This window comes from Pelophylax lessonae, assembly GCF_965119305.1.
Source record: "Pelophylax lessonae genome assembly, chromosome: 10".
NCBI lineage: Eukaryota > Metazoa > Chordata > Amphibia > Anura > Ranidae > Pelophylax > Pelophylax lessonae.
The window spans coordinates 185,586,394-185,607,332 of record NC_138777.1 but is presented as its reverse complement, the minus strand read 5'-3'; the positions used below and the strand labels follow the sequence as shown (position 1 = coordinate 185,607,332).

Sequence of the window (20,939 nt, the reverse complement as noted above, 5' to 3'; positions counted from 1 at the left end):
GGGTACCTGTCAAAATCAGGTACCCGCTCCCCCCGTTCCTCAAAAGTGCCAAATGTTCAAGAGGAGTGAGGAAAGAGTCCTTAAAGCGGAACTTCCCCTTTTGGGTGGAGCTCCGCCTTAAGCGCTTGCTGAATGCATACTGTATATATGGTGGCAAGGCGGCTTTCCTATAGGTACGTGATTCTGCACTTCCGGGTCTGGAACGCGCATGCGCGCCCCGCCAGAAACCTGCTCCCATTGTAATTGTACACAGCAGAAGCCAATCAGTGCATTCAGCAGACTCAATGTCCACCGGGACCTGCCGATCGTTCCCGAGAGAAGAAAAACGGCGGTCTGCCTATGTAAACAAGGCAGATCATAGTTCTGTGAGAAGGGAAGGTAGTGATCCTGTGTTTCTGTTAAGCAGGAACACGGATCTCTACCTTCTCACAGTACAAGCACCTCCCTCACAGTTAGTAAGCACTCCCTAGAAACATATTTAATCCTTTAATCACCCTTGATGTTAACCCCTTCCCAGCCAGCGTCATTAGTACAGTGACAGTGCATATTTTTAGCACAGATCACTGTATTGCTGTCACTGTTCCCCAAAAAAGTGTCAAAAGTATCACTTAGTATCCAGTCTGTCCACCGCAATGTCGCAGTCCCACTATAAGTTGCTGATCGCCTCCAAATGATAAATAAATACATAAAAATTCCATAAAAATATCCCATAGTTTGTAGACGTCATAACTTTTGCGCAAACCAATCAATATACGCTTATTAGAATTTTTTACCAAAAATTTGTAGCAGAATACATATTGGTCAAAATTGATGAAGAAATTCGATTTTTTACATTTTTTATTGGGAATGTTTTATAGCAGAAAGTAAAAAATTACTGTTTTCTTTTTTCAAAATTGTCAGTTTTTATTTCTTTATAGCGCAAAAAATAAAAACCGCAGAGGTGATCAAATACCACCAAAAGAAAGCTCTATTTGTAGGGGAAACATTTTATTTGGGTACAGTGTCGCACAACCACGCAATTGTCAGGTAAAGTAACGCAGTGCCGTATTGCAAGAAATGACCTGGTCAAGAAGGGGTGTAAACCTTCCAGAGCTGAAGTGGTTAATCAGAAAATATACTGCATTTTTGCCACTAGGTGGAGGTGATAATCATAAGAAGTTATAGTATAGGGAATATTTATGTATCCTGGATAAAAGCTTGTGACATTCATCCAACAAATGCTTCTAAAATAGACTCCAAAGTGTCTTACTACACTACACCTTTTATACAGCCTTTAAATGGTTGCATTCTTTTTTTTTTTTGGCACAATCAGAATAAGGAGGCATGTAATAAATGTGAACATCATTTTAAAACTAAGTAGATCACTACATTGAGAACTGTGTATTTTAATACAAAAGGATATGTTAAATTTGTGAATGAACAGGAGTCTCTGTACAGAACACTTCCTGTTCATTCATACGCAGTGCAGCTTAGGCTGCAGAGGAAGGATTGGAGTTCTATGTCCTCAAGTCTTTTCTCTGTCTCAAATGTGAAACATCAGGGGTGTGGATAGACCCCTGATATTTCAACATAGCCTTCCAACACATATATGGAAAAAAATGTTGGAAAAAATAATAACACATTTTAAAAAACAATTTAAAAATAATTAAGGGCTCATTTACACTAGTTTTCTGGCTCATTCATGGTAAATGAGCAGTTTGTTCATGCGGCTGAAGCCTACGCTATGGGGTACACATGCAGGGGCTGTAGAAATGAGGAGGTGTGTATGTATAAAAGGGCATCATCAATTTTGTGTGTTTAGAACAGTGGTCACTAACCAGTGGTCTGTGGACTACTGATGGTCCATGAGAAAACTTTGGTGGTCCCCAGGGGTTCTACTGCAAATCAACATTGTGGCGGATGTATACTGCCCAATGTTGCTTCCAGTGTTATTCTCAATGCCTGCTGACAGTCAATACTGTGAGCTAGCATTGATTCCTGACACTTCCTTTTGTAGTTCCCGCTTCTGTGAACTCAGAGGGAGGCACCAGGAGTAGTGCAGAGAGCAGGAGGTGAAGAAGGAGGGGAAGTCCAATGGCAGTGCTGATCATAGAATGTGGGAGGAAGCATGAAGCTCAAACACATAGCTGGATAAGGAGGTGAGATCCAATGAGGAGTCTGTGTAAGGCAGCAGTGTGATTCAGGGGGAGGGGGCAGAGAGCCGGAGCATTGTGTGTATAAGGCAGCAGTGTGATTCAGGGGGAGGGGGCAGAGAGCCGGAGCATTGTGTGTATAAGGCAGCAGTGTGATTCAGGGGGAGGGGGCAGAGAGCCGGAGCACTGTGTGTATAAGGCAGCAGTGTGATTCAGGGGGAGGGGGCAGAGAGCCGGAACACTGTGTGTATAAGGCAGCAGTGTGATTCAGGGGGAGGGGGCAGAGAGCCGGAGCACTGTGTGTATAAGGCAGCAGTGTGATTCAGAGGGAGGGGGCAGAGAGCCGGAGCATTGTGTGTATAAGGCAGCAGTGTGAGTCAGGGGGAGGGGGGCAGAGAGTCAGAGCACTGTGTGTATAAGGCAGCAGTGTGATTCAGGGGGAGGGGGCAGAGAGCCGGAGCATTGTGTGTATAAGGCAGCAGTGTGATTCAGGGGGAGGGGGCAGAGAGCCGAAACACTGTGTGTATAAGGCAGCAGTGTGATTCAGGGGGAGGGGGCAGAGAGCCGGAGCATTGTGTGTATAAGGCAGCAGTGTGATTCAGAGGGAGGGGGCAGAGAGCCGGAGCATTGTGTGTATAAGGCAGCAGTGTGATTCAGGGGGAGGGGAGCAGAGAGTCAGAGCACTGTGTGTATAAGGCAGCAGTGTGATTCAGGGGGAGGGGGCAGAGAGCCGGAGCATTGTGTGTATAAGGCAGCAGTGTGATTCAGGGGGAGGGGAGCAGAGAGTCAGAGCACTGTGTGTATAAGGCAGCAGTGTGATTCAGGGGGAGGGGGCAGAGAGCCGGAGCATTGTGTGTATAAGGCAGCAGTGTGATTCAGGGGGAGGGGGGCAGAGAGTCGGAGCACTGTGTGTATAAGGCAGCAGTGTCATTCAGGGGGAGGGGGCAGGGAGTCAGAGCACTGTGTGTATAAGGCAGCAGTGTGATTCAGGGGGAGGGGGCAGAGAACCGGAGCACTGTGTGTAAAAGGCAGCAGTGTGATTCAGGGGGAGGGGGGCAGAGAGTCGGAGCACTGTGTGTATAAGGCAGCAGTGTGATTCAAGGGGAGGGGGGCAGAGAGTCAGAGCATTGTGTGTATAAGGCAGCAGTGTGATTCAGGGGGAGGGGGCAGAGAGCCGGAGCACTGTGTGTATAAGGCAGCAGTGTGATTCAGGGGGAGGGGGCAGAGAGCCGGAGCATTGTGTGTATAAAGCAGCAGTGTGATTCAGGGGGAGGGGGCAGAGAGCCGGAACATTGTGTGTATAAGGCAGCAGTGTGATTCAGGGGGAGGGGGGCAGAGAGTCGGAGCACTGTATGTATAAGGCAGCAGTGTGATTCAGGGGGAGGGGGCAGAGAGCCGGAGCATTGTGTGTATAAAGCAGCAGTGTGATTCAGGGGGAGGGGGCAGAGAGCCGGAGTACTGTGTGTATAAGGCAGCAGTGTGATTCAGGGGGAGGGGGGCAGAGAGTCGGAGCACTGTATGTATAAGGCAGCAGTGTGATTCAGGGGGAGGGGGCAGAGAGCCGGAGCATTGTGTGTATAAAGCAGCAGTGTGATTCAGGGGGAGGGGGCAGAGAGCCGGAGTACTGTGTGTATAAGGCAGCAGTGTGATTCAGGGGGAGGGGGCAGAGAGCCGGAGCATTGTGTGTATAAGGCATGTAAAATTCATGTTAGTGGCCCATATGATTCAAAATTGTGAGTTTAGTGGTCCGATAGCTCCGAAATGTTGGCGACCACTGCTCTAGAACACCATGAGGTTTAAATAGAGCTGTGTTAGTAATTTGCAATTAAACATACATTGGACTCATCTAATTTTCTCTTGTTTTCTCAACAAAAAATTCAGTCATTGAAAAAGTTCACTTAAGCCGGCCATAGATAGATCAGAATACTTTTTGCTTTCATAGCAGTGTTAGAGGTTCCTAATATATAATTATCCATTATATATTTGCCAAACACTATTTCTTTCTTTCTGCAATAATTACTATGTAGCCAGTCAGTTCTGGGCCCCCAATGCTGCCAGGGCCCACTGCAGTTGCCTGGTCAGCAATGGCCATTGTTAAAGCATATCCAAACCCAAGAACCATAAGGTAACTTATTGCAGCCTACCAGTCTTTAGATGTGACTGTATTTCTTTTCTTTTTTTCCAGGTAATGCTGCTAGTAACACACTTTCTGTCGTAGAATGACATCACCCTCTCTCCGTACTGCATCATTGGAGGAGCAGCATTCTCACCCTAGACCACTCTCTTGATATGGATTACAAGCACCATCCACTATCCTCAGCTCATTTACATAGAGGGAGGTGTTCTGTAGATCACAGAAATAGCTGATACCTTTAACAATACTAACATTGTTTTACTTAGCAACTTATTGCACACAGATATCTTACATAGTTAGTCTGGTTGAAAAAAAGACACAAGTCCATCTAGTTCAACCAGTAAAAGGAAGAATAAATAATACAATCCCATATACACAATCCTATACCCACAGTTGATCCAGAGGAAGGCAAAAAAAAACCCAGGAAAGCATGATCCAATTTGCTCCAGCGGGGGAAAAATTCCTTTCTGATCCCCAAAAATCTATTTTCATTTTCTTTTCCAAGATGTACTAAACCTTAAAAAAAAGAAAACCAATGCAACCACCACATCCCAGGACTGGTAAACTTCAGTATTTAGATAGGATAGGGTTTAGATATGCTTTAAATTGTTGTGTTGGCCCTAAGTACCCTCATATTGTTGTTCTGAGACCCCAAAAAGGTTAACAATATTGATTTCCCCCTCCCCCCCCCCTATTAATTGTTGTGACCATGCTTGAGTTTCTGAGCCATACATTGTGCAACTAGAATTTGATAAAGTCAGATTAGCAAAATTCTCACAGGTCTCACCTTTATCCTTGGAGCGACGATCCTTCTTGTTTTTTACTCTAGAAGTCTGTCCACTGATCTGACCCAAGAGCAATATGGTAATTACAAATATAACGGTAAATCCTACTCGACCCATCTTGCTAGCTACTGTATAAGTGATCGTCCCGTATCAGGAGCAAGGTTTCATTAACTCCAACTCACTTTGAGCATGAATTCTGTATACAAGCACTCCTTGCTTACCAATGTGCTAAATGCTTCACTTGGCTGATGCATAAGGTACTTCCTTGTTCTCCTTTCCATGCTCACATTTTATGCATGCTGTCTTTTCTACCTCGGCAGGAATGAATACCCCTCTGTTGACCTGTAGAACACATGAAAGAACAGACAGTTTAAAGGACCTGTTCATCCTACAACTAGGGGAAGCTTCTGTAGGAGGATAGAAGAAGAAATTGTACTGTCAATGACCTCTCTGTTAAGCATTCATGTTTATATGTAGGTACCTGTAGCTTCGTGTTGGAAATAGAGGTACATTAGGGACCTGATTCAATAAGAAAACCAACATATATTCATATTATCAAAAAAGCTTATTTAAGTTTCCTGTTCTGTATGTATCCAAAAAGCCTGGAATTGGTCAGTCATCAAGAAAAAAATGAAATGTAATATTAAATCTCCTTGCCCTCTAATTTTATTTTTTAACGCCGGAACCCCTGCCAACCTTAGCAATAAGGACTTGCAAATATGTACAACACATCATAAGGTAGTTGGATTTGCTAATGATCTAAAAAAGTAAAATACTACCCAGGCTTCTGTATCTCCTTTAGATCCTGCCAGCTCACATCCTAACCCCTTTCCACTTCCTCTGGACCCACAAAGCCCACAGATTTAACTTCAATTTCCTGTTGAAGGTAAAGTCCATGGATGGTATAGGGTTCCCAGTTCCGCTACTATATAGCAAAGTGATCCACATGTTTAGGGAGTTAAGCCCCGTACACACGATCAGATTATCGAACGATCTGTCGTCCGTTTTTTTGTGGCATGTTAGTCTGATGTGGAAAGTGAAGAGGTTATTTTCATACGAATTTTCCCGTACGACAGAATTCTACTTCAGAAGTGATGTCATGTGCTGGATTGTTTTGTATGTGTTCTTTCGTCTCTGAGCATGCCTAGTCTTGCTCTTAAGATTTTTTTCCGTCTAAATCTGTACTAATGAGATGAAAATCGTACATTGTTTTGAGGGACGACAAAAATTATATAGCCTGCACATCAGGATTTTGTCAGCCGAAAAGTCGGAGTCGGCTGTCGAATGCACCATACTAACAATCCGAAAATCGACAGATCGGTCGTCGGACGAATTTTCCCTACAGATTTTCTTATCGTGTGTACGGGCCTTTAGACTAGTGCAGGTACCATACTTTGAAAATATGGATCCAGCTGAAACAATTTGTTACTAGTATTCCACTGCAGATCAAATCACATCCATTGATCGATAACACCCTTAAGGTCCACCAAACATAATTAGCTATCTCTCATGACTCCCCTTATAGGTAAACCCATCCTATTAGCCCCAGGACTTCAAGATGGGACTTTTTGACCCCTAAAGCTCTCTCAAAAGGGATGGCCTAAACTCATTCTATTTATAGATGGTTGCAAATCTGCTCTCAAGATCACAAATTTACACCCCCATGCTTGTTGTGGAGTGCAAAGCAACTTTATGAGTTCCTTATTAAACAGTACAAGGGACAGACTCCCACACAGCCAATAATGGACTTTGAAGAACTTTGCCTTGAGACAGAACCTCTAAGACACTCTAGCTACTTCCTACTACTGCCTCAACCCCCTGAGCTCCCCAGTGATTTTCCCACTTTTACATAAATGGGAGCCCTGGTAACCACCTTCTGGGCTGACCAAGAAGAGAACATCCTCCCCTAAGGCTTCTAGGTACAGGAAACAGAATATATACACTTCTCTCCTGGTGTCAGTGTATCATCAACTTACCATAAGATGGATCCTCAGTACTTACCCCTCTGTACATACTGGTACATTTTTTTAATATATAGTGCCTTATTATATATATTCTAAGTGTGCCCACTGCCAGTATTAAAATCTTTCTGGAAACCCATGATTACATTGATATTTAAATATACAGGTATCAAACTCAGTGTGAACCCAGCAGCTTTCTTTTTTTGACTTGACTCAAATACCATAAAAGAGTATAAGGAGACCTTACGTATCCATTTTATCAACTGGCTAGGGCTAGTATTCTCCTATGATGGCATTCAACTACCCCTCCATTAATGACCAAACTCCATGAAATTCAAACTATTATGGAACTTATAGCCGCACATGATTACAAGGAGGAACAGTTTCAGAAAACCTGGTGTTATTGCTGGATAGATTTTACCACTTCTACAGAAAATCGCTCGGCCCTCTCCGATAACTAAATAGACCAGACAATATTGTTTTCAAAGGGTAAACCCCTTCCATCTTTTTTGTTTTTTTGTTTTTCCCCTTTTCCTTTCCTCTCTTTCTCTCTCCTTCCTTTTCTCTTAAGTGAGAGGAAAAGCTTTCTAATACAGGAGTCCCCATTGGAAGATTTCCTTTCTATTCCTGTTCCAGCAACAACTTAACATTTTGGATTTCCCTTGCTTTTAGTACTAGTGACTATTGTCACCAGGACAAATAAAGGAAGCAAATCTCCCCAGGCAGGGTTGATATCCCCTGTCTGCTGCCATAATAAAAAGGGGACATAACAAAGTGGTTGATAGATTTCTGAAACTTTTTAACTATACACATTATTTTAAAGCTGAACTCCAGGTATGATCTTAATAATTGCATACTTTCGTTGGTCCTTGAGTCCGGGTCCTGTGCCGAGCAGTTGCCCCATTGTATACAGTGACGGAGTAAAGAGGAGGGAAGTTAAGGTCGTGATTTCCACCTGATCAGATCAGAGAATGCATTTTATTTATCAAGACTGTCAGTTCTTCAGGCAGACCTGATCGGATGCTCCATGCAACTCCATGGGCAGCCTAATGTAAACGGACTTGTGTCCATTTACACCCACCTACCCTCAGGTCATGACTGTGTCCTTTTTCGTTTTTCTTGACCTAAATGTGACAGATCAAAGGTACCCTGATGTAAACTGACATCTGACGCCTGTGTCTGCTGTGTAAATTCGGACACAAACTGAACAGGAGCGGATGTGAAAAAGCTGATCTCTGTCCCATTCAGTTCTGATTCAGCAAGGGAGCTGCTCACAGATCCCTTGCTGAATGGAGCGGATCGGCGTAAAAGAGCCTTTAGATCTTCTGTAGACTGCCCCACTGTGGTCAGTATGCAGGATTGCCTTAATTACTGTAGTAGCACAGACTACTACAGTTATGGTATCTTCCACACCTGTTCTCAGGTATGAGATATGCACACTGTACTGTAAGTATTCAAATTAGGATCCTACTTGGAGTTCAGCCTTAGCATTTATATATATATATATACATATATATATATATATATATATATATATACTGTATATATATATATATATATATATATATACATAGTGGGCTTTAACACCCACACGCCGCACATGCACTATATTACCAAAAGTATTGGGACACCTGCCTTTACACGCACATGAACTTTACTGGCGTCCCAGTCTTAGCCAGTAGGGTTCAATATAGAGTTGGCTCACCCTTTGCAGCTATAACAGCTTCAACTCTCCTGGGAAGGCTGTCCACAAGGTTTAGGAGTGTGTCTATGGGAATGTTTGAGCATTCTTCCAGAAGCCCATTTGTGAGGTCAGGCACTTGGATGAGAAGCCGTGGCTCGCAGTCTCCGCTCTAATTAATCTCAAAAGGTGTTCTATCAGGTTGAGGTCGGGACTCAGTGCAGGCCAGTCAAGCTCCTACACCCCAAACTCATTCATCCATGTCCTTATAGACCTTTCTTTGTGCACTGGTCTTAGTCATTTGGTGGAGGGGGGAGGGATTATGGTATGGGATTGTTTTTCAAGGGTTGGGCTTGGCCCCTTTATTCCAGTAAAGGGAACTCTTAAGGTGTAAGCATACCAAGACATTTTGACCAATTTCATGCTCCCAACCTTGTGGGAACAGCTTGGGGATGGCCCCTTCCTGTTCCAACATGACCGCGCAGCAGTGCACAAAGCAAGGTCCATAAAGACATGGATGAGCGAGTTTGGGGTGGAGGAACTTGACTGGCCTGCAGAGTCCTGACCTGAACCCGAAAGAACACCTTTGGGATAAATTAAAGAGGAGACTGCATTCTCCCAGCACAAAGACGAGCTGTCAGTTCTTGGTCTCCACTAATGATCTGCAGCCGGCAAGACTGGCTCCCAATCATGTGACCACTGTGACAGCCAATCACAGAGGACCCATGATTACTGATTACCATGATTACCCCCTCCCCCCCCCCCGCATTCAGAACTTTTTAAAGGATGCTGGGGTGGACAGGAATTGGTTAAATATCAGTTTTTTAAACTTTTAAAGTGTCATTCTTCAAATTCTCTTAAAATTATTTTGCATTAACAACTCTATGCAAATAAGAGGCTAAATTCACTAAGCTATTATGAACATTATTTGACATAACAATAGTTATTGTCAGCAATGAAAGATAATGAGAGCTGAAAATGACAATCACTTAGCTAAAAACTATCATTATAGCAAAAAAATAAAAATCCTATAGTTTAGTAAATTGAGTTTAATGTCATTTATTGTTAGTTACCCCTTTTTGTCTCCATTTTAAAATTCTGTTTGACTAATCCTTGATGTCGGTTCAGGCTGGTATTACATAGCTGTCAGTAAATCCCTTCAAAACAGCTTTGACAGATTTAGAATATAAATTTCTAATTCAGTTCCTGCATACAATTACACCTACTGTAGACTAATTTGATCATGTATATTTATGTGCATGCACTGCATATCACGTATTCTGTTCTTAGTAAATTGTAAAACGTAAATTAAAAGTAAATTAGTAAAAAATGCTGTTTGATCGTGTACTGCAAATGTCACACTAAATTCAGAAATTGCAGCATAACATGCACACACAAACCTCATTTCTGAGTGTTAGCCACAATTTAGATCATTTATGTATTCACTGAAATTGTTAAATATTTTAAAATTGTGCTTTGTTGAAGAGCATAATCAGAATTTACAAGGCCCCATAGCAACATTTTAAAGGGGCCTTCATCAGTGATAGGTAACGTATAATGCATATCTCTTTATCATTGGTAATCAGAGGTGGGCAGGCTATAATGTACCCCTCTTTACAACCACCTATCACTGTGGGTTAGAGGTGGGTGGGTAATATACAGTCAGGTCCATAAATATTGGGACATTGACACAATTCTAATCTTTTTGACTCTATACACCACCACAATGGATTTGAAATGAAACAAACAAGATGTGCTTTAACTGCAGACTTTCAGCTTTAATTTGAGGGTATTTACATCCAAATTAGGTGAACGGTGTAGGAATTACAACAGTTTGTATATGTGCCTAGGGACCAAAAGTAATGGGACAGATTAACAATCATAAATCAAACTTTCACTTTTTAATACTTGGTTGCAAATCCTTTGCAGTCAATTACAGCCTGAAGTCTGGAACACATAGACATCGCCAGATGCTGGGTTTCATCCCTGGTGATGCTCTGCCAGGACTCTACTGCAACTGTGTTCAGTTCCAGCTTGTTCTTGGGGCATTTTCCCTTCAGTTTTGTCTTCAGCAAGTGAAATGCATGCTCAATCGGATTCAGGTCAGGTGATTGACTTGGCCATTGCATAACATTCCACTTCTTTCCCTTAAAAAACTCTTTGGTTGCTTTAGCAGTATGCTTCGGGTCATTCTCCATCTGCACTGTGAAGCGCCGTCCAATGGGTTCTGAAGCATTTGGCTGAATATGAGCAGATAATATTGCCCGAAACATTTCAGAATTCATCCTTCTGCTTTTGTCAGCAGTCACATCATCAATAAATACAAGAGAACCAGTTCCATTGGCAACCATACATGCTCACGCCATGACACTACCATCACCATGCTTCACTGATGAGGTGGTATGCTTTGGATCATGAGCAGTTCCTTTCCTTCTCCATACTCTTCTCTTCCCATCACTCTGGTACAAGTTGATCTTGGTCTCATCTGTCCATAGGATGTTGTTCCAGAACTGTGAAGGCTTTTTTAGATGTTGTTTGGCAAACTCTAATCTGGCCTTCCTGTTTTTGAGGCTCACCAATGGTTTACATCTTGTGGTGAGCCCTCTGTATTCACTCTGGTGAAGTCTTCTCTTGATTGTTGACTTTGACACACATACACCTACCTCCTGGAGAGTGTTCTTGATCTGGCCAACTGCTGTGAAGGGTGTTTTCTTCACCAGGGAAAGAATTCTTCGGTCGTCCACCACAGTTGTTTTCCATGGTCTTCCGGGTCTTTTGGGGTTGCTGAGCTCACCGGTGCGTTCTTTCTTTGTAAGGATATTCCAAACTGTTGATTTGGCCACAACTAATGTTTCTGTCATCTCTCTGATGGGTTCGTTTTTTCAGCCTAATGATGGCTTGCTTCACTGATAGTGACAGCTCTTTGGATCTCATATTGAGAGTTGACAGCAACAGATTCCAAATGCAAATAGCACACTTGAAATAAACTCTGGACCTTTTATCTGCTCCTTGTAAATGGGATAATGAGGGAATAACACACACCTGGCCATGGAACAGCTGAGCAGCCAATTGTCCCATTACTTTTGGTCCCTTAAAAACTGGAAGGCACATATACAAACTGTTGTAATTCCTACACCGTTCACCTGATTTGGATGTAAATACCCTCAAATTAAAGCTTAAAGTCTGCAGTTAAAGCTCATCTTGTTTGTTTCATTTCAAATCCATTGTGGTGGTGTATAGAGCCAAAAACATTAGAATTGTGTCAATGTCCCAATATTTATGGACCTGACTGTATAATGCTCCAACAGTATATTTGAATCTATATACTATACTAGGACTATACAGTGCGTGAATCCCTTAAAGAACACATTTAGGACTATGTTTTCATGCGTTGTTAAACTGCTTAGCTTTGTTTTCATGTCCTGTGCATGAAAACATAGGAAGCGGGGTGCAGAAAAATATTCTAAAAGAAGTGTGAAGATTGGTGGTGGCGCTACCTCTGAAATAAAAAATACCCCTTGTGAAGTGTAAGGGGAAGTATACTGGTAAACACTAACCCACAAATGGTGCAATATCTAAAAATAATAATAAATGGATAACAAAGATATATTCAAATCAAACAATAAATGCGAAGAAAATATATATATATATATATAAACCGATGTCGTGACAAAAGACCCACAACCGAAGATATGTGAGTGATTTCCAAATGAATGTGCCACGTGATCTGTATCAGCGTGAGTGAAAAAAATAAATAAAATAAATTAATAAAAAAAAAAAAAAAAGTGGATAAGTGAAATTCCACGAGTGGCCACTAGGTGGCGCAAATAGCTTGGTACAACCTGTATGTTGATGTATGGAGATGTTCCTTTTCGAGATGAACGAGCAGTCAGAGAAGTCAGCGGCGGGTGCCCTGAGTGCTCACATGAAAGGAAAAATACCCCATGGTGAATAATAGTAACATACAGTTGTAAATAAGCGGCGTAGTAGACTCACTCGTACAGTAGATCAGGATCAGAATAGTCGTGTTCGCCGGGAGGCTTCCGCGTTCCACGGCCGACAACCGGAAGTGACGTTTGACGTCGGAGACTCCGCCCTCAAACGTCACTTCCGGTTGTCGGCCGTGGAATTCACCATGGGGTATTTTTCCTTTCATGTGAGCACTCAGGGCACCCGCCGCTGACTTCTCTGACTGCTCGTTCATCTCTGCTATAGCCACTCAGTTTTGTTACAAGCAGTGTCAGAATTATAACTCCACAGAGGGGTGGGTGCGGTATCCGTCAATGAACATAAAAGAAATCACATTTTCTCTTTTGTTCATTTACAGACACAGCTCCTTATATTCATAAACATTGGGGCGTCCCAAAGCAGTGTTAAACAGGAGGGGTGGGAACAACATAAAAATTCTCAAGGCTAAACATTAGCCAACCAGACAACATAGGTTGAACTGGATGGACTGATGTCTTTTTTCAACCTCACTAACTATGTAACTATGTAAGGAGCTCAACCAAACAACTGGAGCCCACCTGAAAAAAAACAACACACCCTCAAAGAGGATCAGGTCCTCTTAAACAGCAGCATGCAAAGCCCTTCGGCCAAAAGAAGCATCGGCAGATGCCAACACATCCACTTTAGAAAACTTTGTAAAAGTGTGTATCGACGACCAGGTGGCCGACTTGCAAACCTGCGTCACTGACACCTGATGACGGAAAGCCCAGGAGGCACTAAGCGCCCTAGTAGAGTGCGTCTTGACAGGGAAAGGAGGAACCTTACCCCTGATGGAATAGGCCTGAATCACCATCTGTCTGATCCATCTGGAAATGTTCACCGAGGAAGTGGACCCTTTTCGAGGTCCATCCATGAGCACAAAGAGAGAGTCTGGCTTCCTGAAAGACCCGTAGCTGCTAGGTACACCCTAATTGCCAGGACCACATCCAAGGCATGCAAGGCAATTTCTTTCGGATGTTTAGGTCTGGGACACAGGGAAGGCAGCATGTCTTAATTCGAATGAAAATCAGAGACAACTTTTGGAAGGAACGACGGACAGGAGTGAAAGAACGACCTTATCCCTGTGAATCACCAGGTAAGGTGAACGACTGGATAACGCTGCCAGTTCCGACACCCTGCACACAGAGGAAAATATTGAGCCTGGGATATATAACAAATCGAGTGAAGGGTACCAACGTCCCAAAATCAATATAACAGAGCCAGGGGATATGGGAAAACAGGGATCGGTTCCCCACAACAACAGTCCCTGGGGATGGGGGGATGGGAAATGGAAAATGCATCACATAAAGGGTATTAAATCAAAACAATTTTTATTCAAAACAGAAAAGACATAATCATTAAAAAAGGACAAATGTCCAACAGTGGTACATAGTTATCCAAACAATACTTAGTTGGTCAGTAAAAGAGTGTGCGATGTGAAATCCAAGCGTGCATTCCTCTACATGTTTCGGGGATAGACTGCTTCTTCAGGAGGATATGGGCGCACTCTGAGTAATAACAATGGAATGTAATAGGATGAAATACACATTGTCTATAGCATAGAAGACAGACATACAAAAATTGCCTATGAAAACATTGCATACATCCAATATATGTAAGCTTGTGGGGAGAAGGCTTGGGCTCACCTGGGGACAGTGGAAATCACTGGCTGCGCACAAGGTGTAGCCACCAAAACACTCACACCGTTGAACATGGGAAACACTGATAATGATAGGATAACAATAAAATATTTTATTGTTAATTTGGGGTGGGGACCGGAACAGGTGAAGGGAAAATATTAATAAAATGTGATGGGGAAAGGAAAGAGGAGGGGAGAGAAAGAACTGGGTGTGTAAAGAGGGGGGGAAAAGGGAGAAGAGAAGGAGAGCTGTGGAAGGGAATAAGTGAATGAATGGGAAAAGAAAAAAGGGGGAAAGAAAGGGGGGGAAAGACGGGAGGAAAGGGGGAAGGGAGGAAGGGGAAAAAAGGGGGAAACAGAAGGGGGGTGAAGAGAGGGGAAGAAGAAGGAGAGGGGGAAAAAAGGATGAAGAAGAGAGGGGGAAAATAGAGAAAAGAAGGGGACAGGGAATAAGGGAAGGGAAAAGGAGAGAGGAGGAACAGGGGGAAAAGGGAAAATGGAAAGGCAAGGAGATTGGAGGTCGTGAACATCGGGGAATGGAAAAGGGGTATAAACCAGTAAATGGTAAAAAGCATACCGACATTACTTGCATGTTCAAAAAAATCCACCAAGGGGGAAAGAGAGGTTCAAGGCTCAAAAAATATATAAAATATATGTATGTGAGGGTATACAGACACCCACTGCATGTAGATGTCCTATAACCCCCCCCCCCCGCAGCAACGGTCCAGCACAGTAGAACCCTGTGTACAGGAAAGGATCCAATGAGTAATAAATATACCATAATGTATCAGAGTGTGCCAGGTAAAAGGAAATCAGCAACTCACCTCTAACAGCCTTGACCTAAATAAGCCCCCTTGTGAGCACAGAGGTGATAGCGACTAATAAGACCAACTTCTGGGACAGCGTAAGCAGGGGAATCTCCTATTTTCAAAGGGAGGCTTCTGTAGAACTGAAAGCACCAAATTAAGATCCCACGGCGGCAACGGAGCCCGCACTGGAGGAATCAAATGTCAGACACCCTGAAGAAAGGTACGCACCAGGGAGTGTGTGGCCAAAGGTCTTTGGAAGAAGACCGACAAAGCTGACACCTGGCCCTTGATGGTACTCAAGGGCAGTTTCTGTTCAACCCTTTTGAAGGAAGGTCAAGGTCCGAGCGAGGAAGAACCCCAAGAGATACACACGTACAATGGTAGATCTTCCTAGAGGTAGATTTCCTAGCTTTCAACAGTGTGGGAATCACCGATCTCAGATAAACCCCTATCCTTCAGCACCTGGCGTTCATAAATCAAGCTGTCAAAGCCAGGGACTGTAAAGTAGAATGCAAGATCGGTCCTTAGAACAGCAGATCCTCCCTGAGAGGAAGCTGCCAAGGAACGTCGGCGACCAGCCGCACGAGATTGGCGTACCAAGCCCGGTGAGGCCAGTCCAGAGCCACTATGATGACCGGAATTCCTTCTGCCTCGATCTTGCGTATAAGTCTTGGCAGAAGCTTGAGAGAAGGGAAGACATAAATCAGACAATACTGACCCCCCCCAGGCCACCAGCACGTCTGTGGTGTCTGCCAGAGTATCCCTTGACCAAGCCACTAACCTCTGCACCTTTCTGTTGAGCCGAGATACCAACAGTTACAGCTAATGAAACACCTCCGGATGAAGGGACCATTTCCCATGGGTTGACCCAGACTGGGTTGACCACTGGATCTAGAGTATCCATCGCCCAGTCGGGCAGTTGATTGTAGATCTCACAGGAAAAAACCCAGGGTAAAAAATGTTCTATCTTAAAAAATGTTGCCAGAACCAAAGATCCCAGCAAGGAAATAGGTCCTTACTCTTGACTAAGCAGAAGTGGCTATAGCAGAGAGAGGGAGTATACCCCTTGGGACTGCCCATGGATGTAGCCAGAATTATTTTCTGCCTAGTGTTCTACTACTGTAGAGGGGAAGTATAATACAAAATTCTTGGTTTCTCAAGCCAAACATAAGTGGGACTTTTAAGGCAAGTTTATGCGATTTTATACATAAATGCAATTTGTGCGATTTATGCAATTTTTTTATATAAAATAAAATTCAATACAATTATCATAGATAAATAGATACATTTTGTACATTAAGTGGTGCTACAATTGGGCTAGAGACCCAAAAGTGAGGTGGTAAAGGTAAGAAGAAGTGACATATGTAAAAATGGTGACTTAGGATGTCATTTTCTGTTATCCGTGCTTGGTTTAGACTTAGGATGTACATAAGGCATCTAATCCTACACGTTTCGGCTGTGTGCCTTTATCAAGGATTTCACCATATCTATAAATACAACAATGTATGGTTATTGGGGTATATATATATCCACGTTCAATAAGTGTGGTGGATAGTTCATGCAAAAGCTTACATTTTGTTTTTTTTATGCAGATGTGTTTAAGATCAACAATGCAGGGTACCTCTCCTTCTTCCCTCCTGTTCCTGAGCAGCAACGAGAGCCCATAGAGGTGGGAGTGCGGCAGATTATATAGTACTGCAAGACATAATGACATTTAGGGAGCAAAATATCACTCTATCTGGGGTAAAAAATATTTGAATGTGCCATATTGACTCACTTTTTAGTCTGCGGCGGGTATCATGAAAATAATCCCATCACTCTATATGTATCTCCTGAGGCTCCCTCAGCAATTAGAGTTTGGAGGGAAATTAGATGTAATTTATATGCCCACTCAAAGTACCCAAGAACATGAGGAGCATTGGGTGAGATAAGAGGATTGTACTAACTTTTAGTAAGCATCTGGTGTCAGAAAAAGTTCTCCCATCAAGATATTATGTATCCTGTTGTTTGCCGGTATCTGGTTTAATAAAAGGAATCGTTTTCCCATAGCAGTATTTACAACGAAGGGAGACAGGACCTTCCTTTAACCTGGTACATTAAATAACTTACTTTTAACTTAAGCTGTGCACATGGGGCAAAGGGACAGGAGTTCCCTTTAAAATTCCTGGTCCGCCGTCTCCTGGAGGTGCTTCCTCTTCTCTGGTGTGAAGGGAATGGCACTCTCCTTGGGTTCCCCGGCGTCTTATATGTAGGCCGCGCATGCGCAGTACTGAGCAGTGCGGTCCTACGTGTCAGGGCGGAAGGCCCTCGCCGGGTCCCGCTGCGTATGCGCCAGCCAGCCAGGCTGCGCGCGCAGCGGTGGGGAGACCGTCCGTCAGGACATTGTAAGATCACACCTGCACGGTTTATCCCAAACCCCACTGTAGAAGGTAAGTATAAGCCAATGGTTATGAATATCAGGAGCTGTGTCTGTCAATGAACGGAAGAGAAAGGCTGTTTGTTCACGAAGGGTTAGAGAGCGGTACAGTATTGAGTATCTTCAAGCAACAGTGAAGCATGGTGGAGATTCCTTTCAAGTTTGGGGTTGCATTTCTGCAAATGGAGTTGGAGATTTTGTCAGGATCAATGCTGAGAAATACAGGCAGATAATTATCCATCATGCCATATCATCAGGGAGGAATGGTATTGGCCCAGAATTTATTTTCCAGCAGGACAACGACCCCAGACATACAGCTAATGTCATTAAGAACTACACTATATTGTCAAAAGTATTTGGACGCCTGCCTTTACACGCACATGAACTTTAATGGCATCCCAGTCTTAGTCCTTAGGGTTCAATAATGAGTTGGCCCACCAACTCACCAACCCCCCTTGGCAGAGGGGGGATTAAGGTGTGGGGTTGTTTTTCAGGGATTGGGCTTGGCCCCTTAGTTCCAGTGAATGGAACTCCTAAGGCATCAGCATACCAAGACATTTTGGACAATTTCATGCTCCCAACTTTGTGGGAACAGTTTGGGGATGGCCCCTTCCTGTTCCAACATGACTGTGCACCAGTGCACAAAGCAAGGTCCATAAAGACATGAATGAGCGAGTTTGGGGTGAAGGAATTTGACTGGCCTGCACAGAGTCATGACCTCAACCCAATAGAGCACCTTTGGGATGAATTAGAGAGGAGACTGAAAGCCAAGCCTTCTAGTTCAACATCAGTGCCTGACCTCACAAATGCGCTAATATTTGCCAGCACAATCATAAAGTAGTGTACAAATAATTTTTATTGAAGCACACATGATCACATCACAAAGGAGGTAGTACAATGTTTCGGAGTCACGCAGGACACCTTTGTCAGGCATGTGATCCCCATAGACACACTCATTCTTGTGAACAGCCTTCCCGTTACAGTTGAAGCTGTTATAGTTGCAAAGGGTGAGCCAGCTCAATATTGAACCCTACTGGCTAAGACTGGGATGCCATTAAAGTTCATGTCAGTGTAAAGGCAGGTGTCCCAATACTTTTGACAATATTGTATATGTTTAGAAGAACAGGGAGTTTCGAAACTGATGGTTTGGCTCCCACAGAGCCCTGATCTTAACATCATCGGGTCTGTCAGGGATTACATTATGAGACAGAAAGATTCGAGGCAGCATACACCCACAAAATATTCATGGTTATTTTTTCAAGATGTTTGGTATAACCTACCTGCCAAGTCCTGTTTTGAAGGTGTAGTAACCTCTAGTGTGCTAATAAGGTAAATTTATTGACTTGTGGTAAATGTGAGCCTGGAATCTGGGTCAGGGTTTATTGCAGGTCAGGTTGGATGACTCATAGAGGCAGGTTTGTGGTGCCCCTCCCCCCCGGTTATGGAATTTTGGAGAAACTTCCAGAAGTTAGAGGGTGGAGGCCAGGAGGGTTGATCTACATACTTTGAGGAACTTGACAAATTCACAGGCATTGGGCCTGGCAGGGTGGCTGAGCCCGCCCTTAAATATGGATAAGTCATGCCAGCAGGGGAGTCGAGTGGAAGATGGAGTGCTGAGGGGACTATCAGTGGCCTAAAAGGGGTCTCCTAGGTCTGGGGGGAAAACCCAAGCTCCAGGCTGGGCTTGAGCTGGCTCAGGAGGATCCATTCAGCCGAGCAGCTTGAAATTGAATCTTGCCTGAAAAGCAGTGAGAGCAAGGAAGACAGTGTGAGTACATAAGCACACACAGGTATTTCCAAGAGGAAAGACTGCCACATATAGCAAGCTTTTCAAAAAAGGACAGCGCTGTGCTTACCCCTTTTATTATCTTGCCCTGGGAGATCTTCAGAGCAGCCAGGAGGGCTGGTAGTGCCTGCAAGCACGTGTAGCTGGTAGCAGATCTACACAGGGAGAGGATACACTCATGCATGCAGTTTGCCTCAAGTTTTTGTGCTATTTCCAAGAGGGGCTGAGAGCTCCTAGTCTGTAATGGACTTTTGCTATTAAATCCACTAAGGGCTGTGTACATACAGGAAAGAGAGCAGCCCAAGATCTTTTGTGCAGAGGAAGGAAGTTGTACCTTGTTGTTGTTCTTGATTCAAGTTGTGCATCCCATAAATCTTTTCACCCATCCAAGTTTTTACCACTAATAAAACATAAAAACAAAGCCAAGGCACTGACTTCTTGTGTTTGGATGCAAGCGGAGAAAGCATGTTGCCTGGATGTGCAAGAGTAATACAGCCAGTTACCAGCAGCTCCTGCGGGGGCAGTGCTACAAAGGCAAAGGGTGGTCACACCAAATATTGATTTGGTTTGGATTTATTTTCTGTTCATTCACTTTTCATTTTGTTAATTGATAAAAAAAAAAAAAAACTATTGTCATTTCTATTTCTGAAAGCATTCTTAATTTAGAGCATTTTTTCACACCTGCATAGGACTTTTGCATAGCACTGTAGTTTTTTGCTAAAGGTGAACTAGCCCTTTATGTAAGAAATAAATGTGTCCATCTAGTAGGGAGCCCCTCCCCTTGTCACCCAAAGTATCATAGGCTGAGAACCTCCAAATGTTTACATAACTATTCTAACAGAGGCGAACTCCCACACTGTTTGCATCCCAACTGGCACGATCCAGTGTAGCGCTGTATATCAGGGCCATCTGTAACGCAGTGCAAAAGGGGCAGCTGCCCCGGGCCCAGTCATTGTTGTAGGGCCTAAAGCAGCTGCCCCTTGGCCCTGTGCTGCCCATAAATAGCTGAAAAGAGGATTCGTGGGGGGGGGGGGGGGCAAGAAAATGTTTGCCCAGGGTCCAATCAATATTAAAGATGACCCCTACTGTACATGCTTGTGCAGTAATGTCCCAATAGTTGAAAAGGACATTTCTTCAAGAGTATGTCCCATTGAAGTATATAAGACAGGGGTGTCAAACTCCATTTCATCGTGGGCCGCATCAGAACTATGGTTGCCTTAAAAGGGTTGGTTGTATCTATAAGATCATATAAATATATCTGCTCTTTATCATTTTAAATAATTGCCCCTCCATTTTATTATTACTGGTTTTAGTAACAGTTTTAGACTTAGGCTGGCCCTACATGTTCAATTTTCTTGTACAATTTTCTGTTAGATTTACCAAAAACCACATAATATCAGGTCAAAACTAAACAACATTTTCAATTCTATCCAATTAGGCAGGCCTTAGTTGAAGGTAAATCTAAAGAAAAGTGTACAAAAAATTGTAAGAAAATTGTATAATGTATGGCCAGCCTTAAGCTGTAAAGGGCAGGTGCAGATCAGCATGGAGCCCACTCATACTTCTGTAGCAAGTAATCTAAGTCTGAAAAGGGGCTTTTACACCACTG

General features: G+C 43.4%; 1 protein-coding gene and 1 long non-coding RNA gene across 2 annotated transcripts in view; both read right to left on the bottom strand.

The window, feature by feature from the left end:
- CLEC3A (C-type lectin domain family 3 member A) overlaps positions 1–5,207 on the bottom strand; it is a 31,200-nt gene extending 25,993 nt beyond the window's left edge. Inside the window, exon 1 of the mRNA XM_082270669.1 lies at positions 5,054–5,207. Coding sequence (XP_082126795.1) covers positions 5,054–5,168 — 115 coding nt within the window. The 5' untranslated portion in view covers positions 5,169–5,207. The remainder of the gene's footprint in view (positions 1–5,053) is intronic.
- LOC309565261 overlaps positions 1–20,939 on the bottom strand; it is a 643,481-nt gene that overhangs the window by 81,627 nt on the left and 540,915 nt on the right. The gene's annotated exons all lie outside the window — the stretch shown is intronic.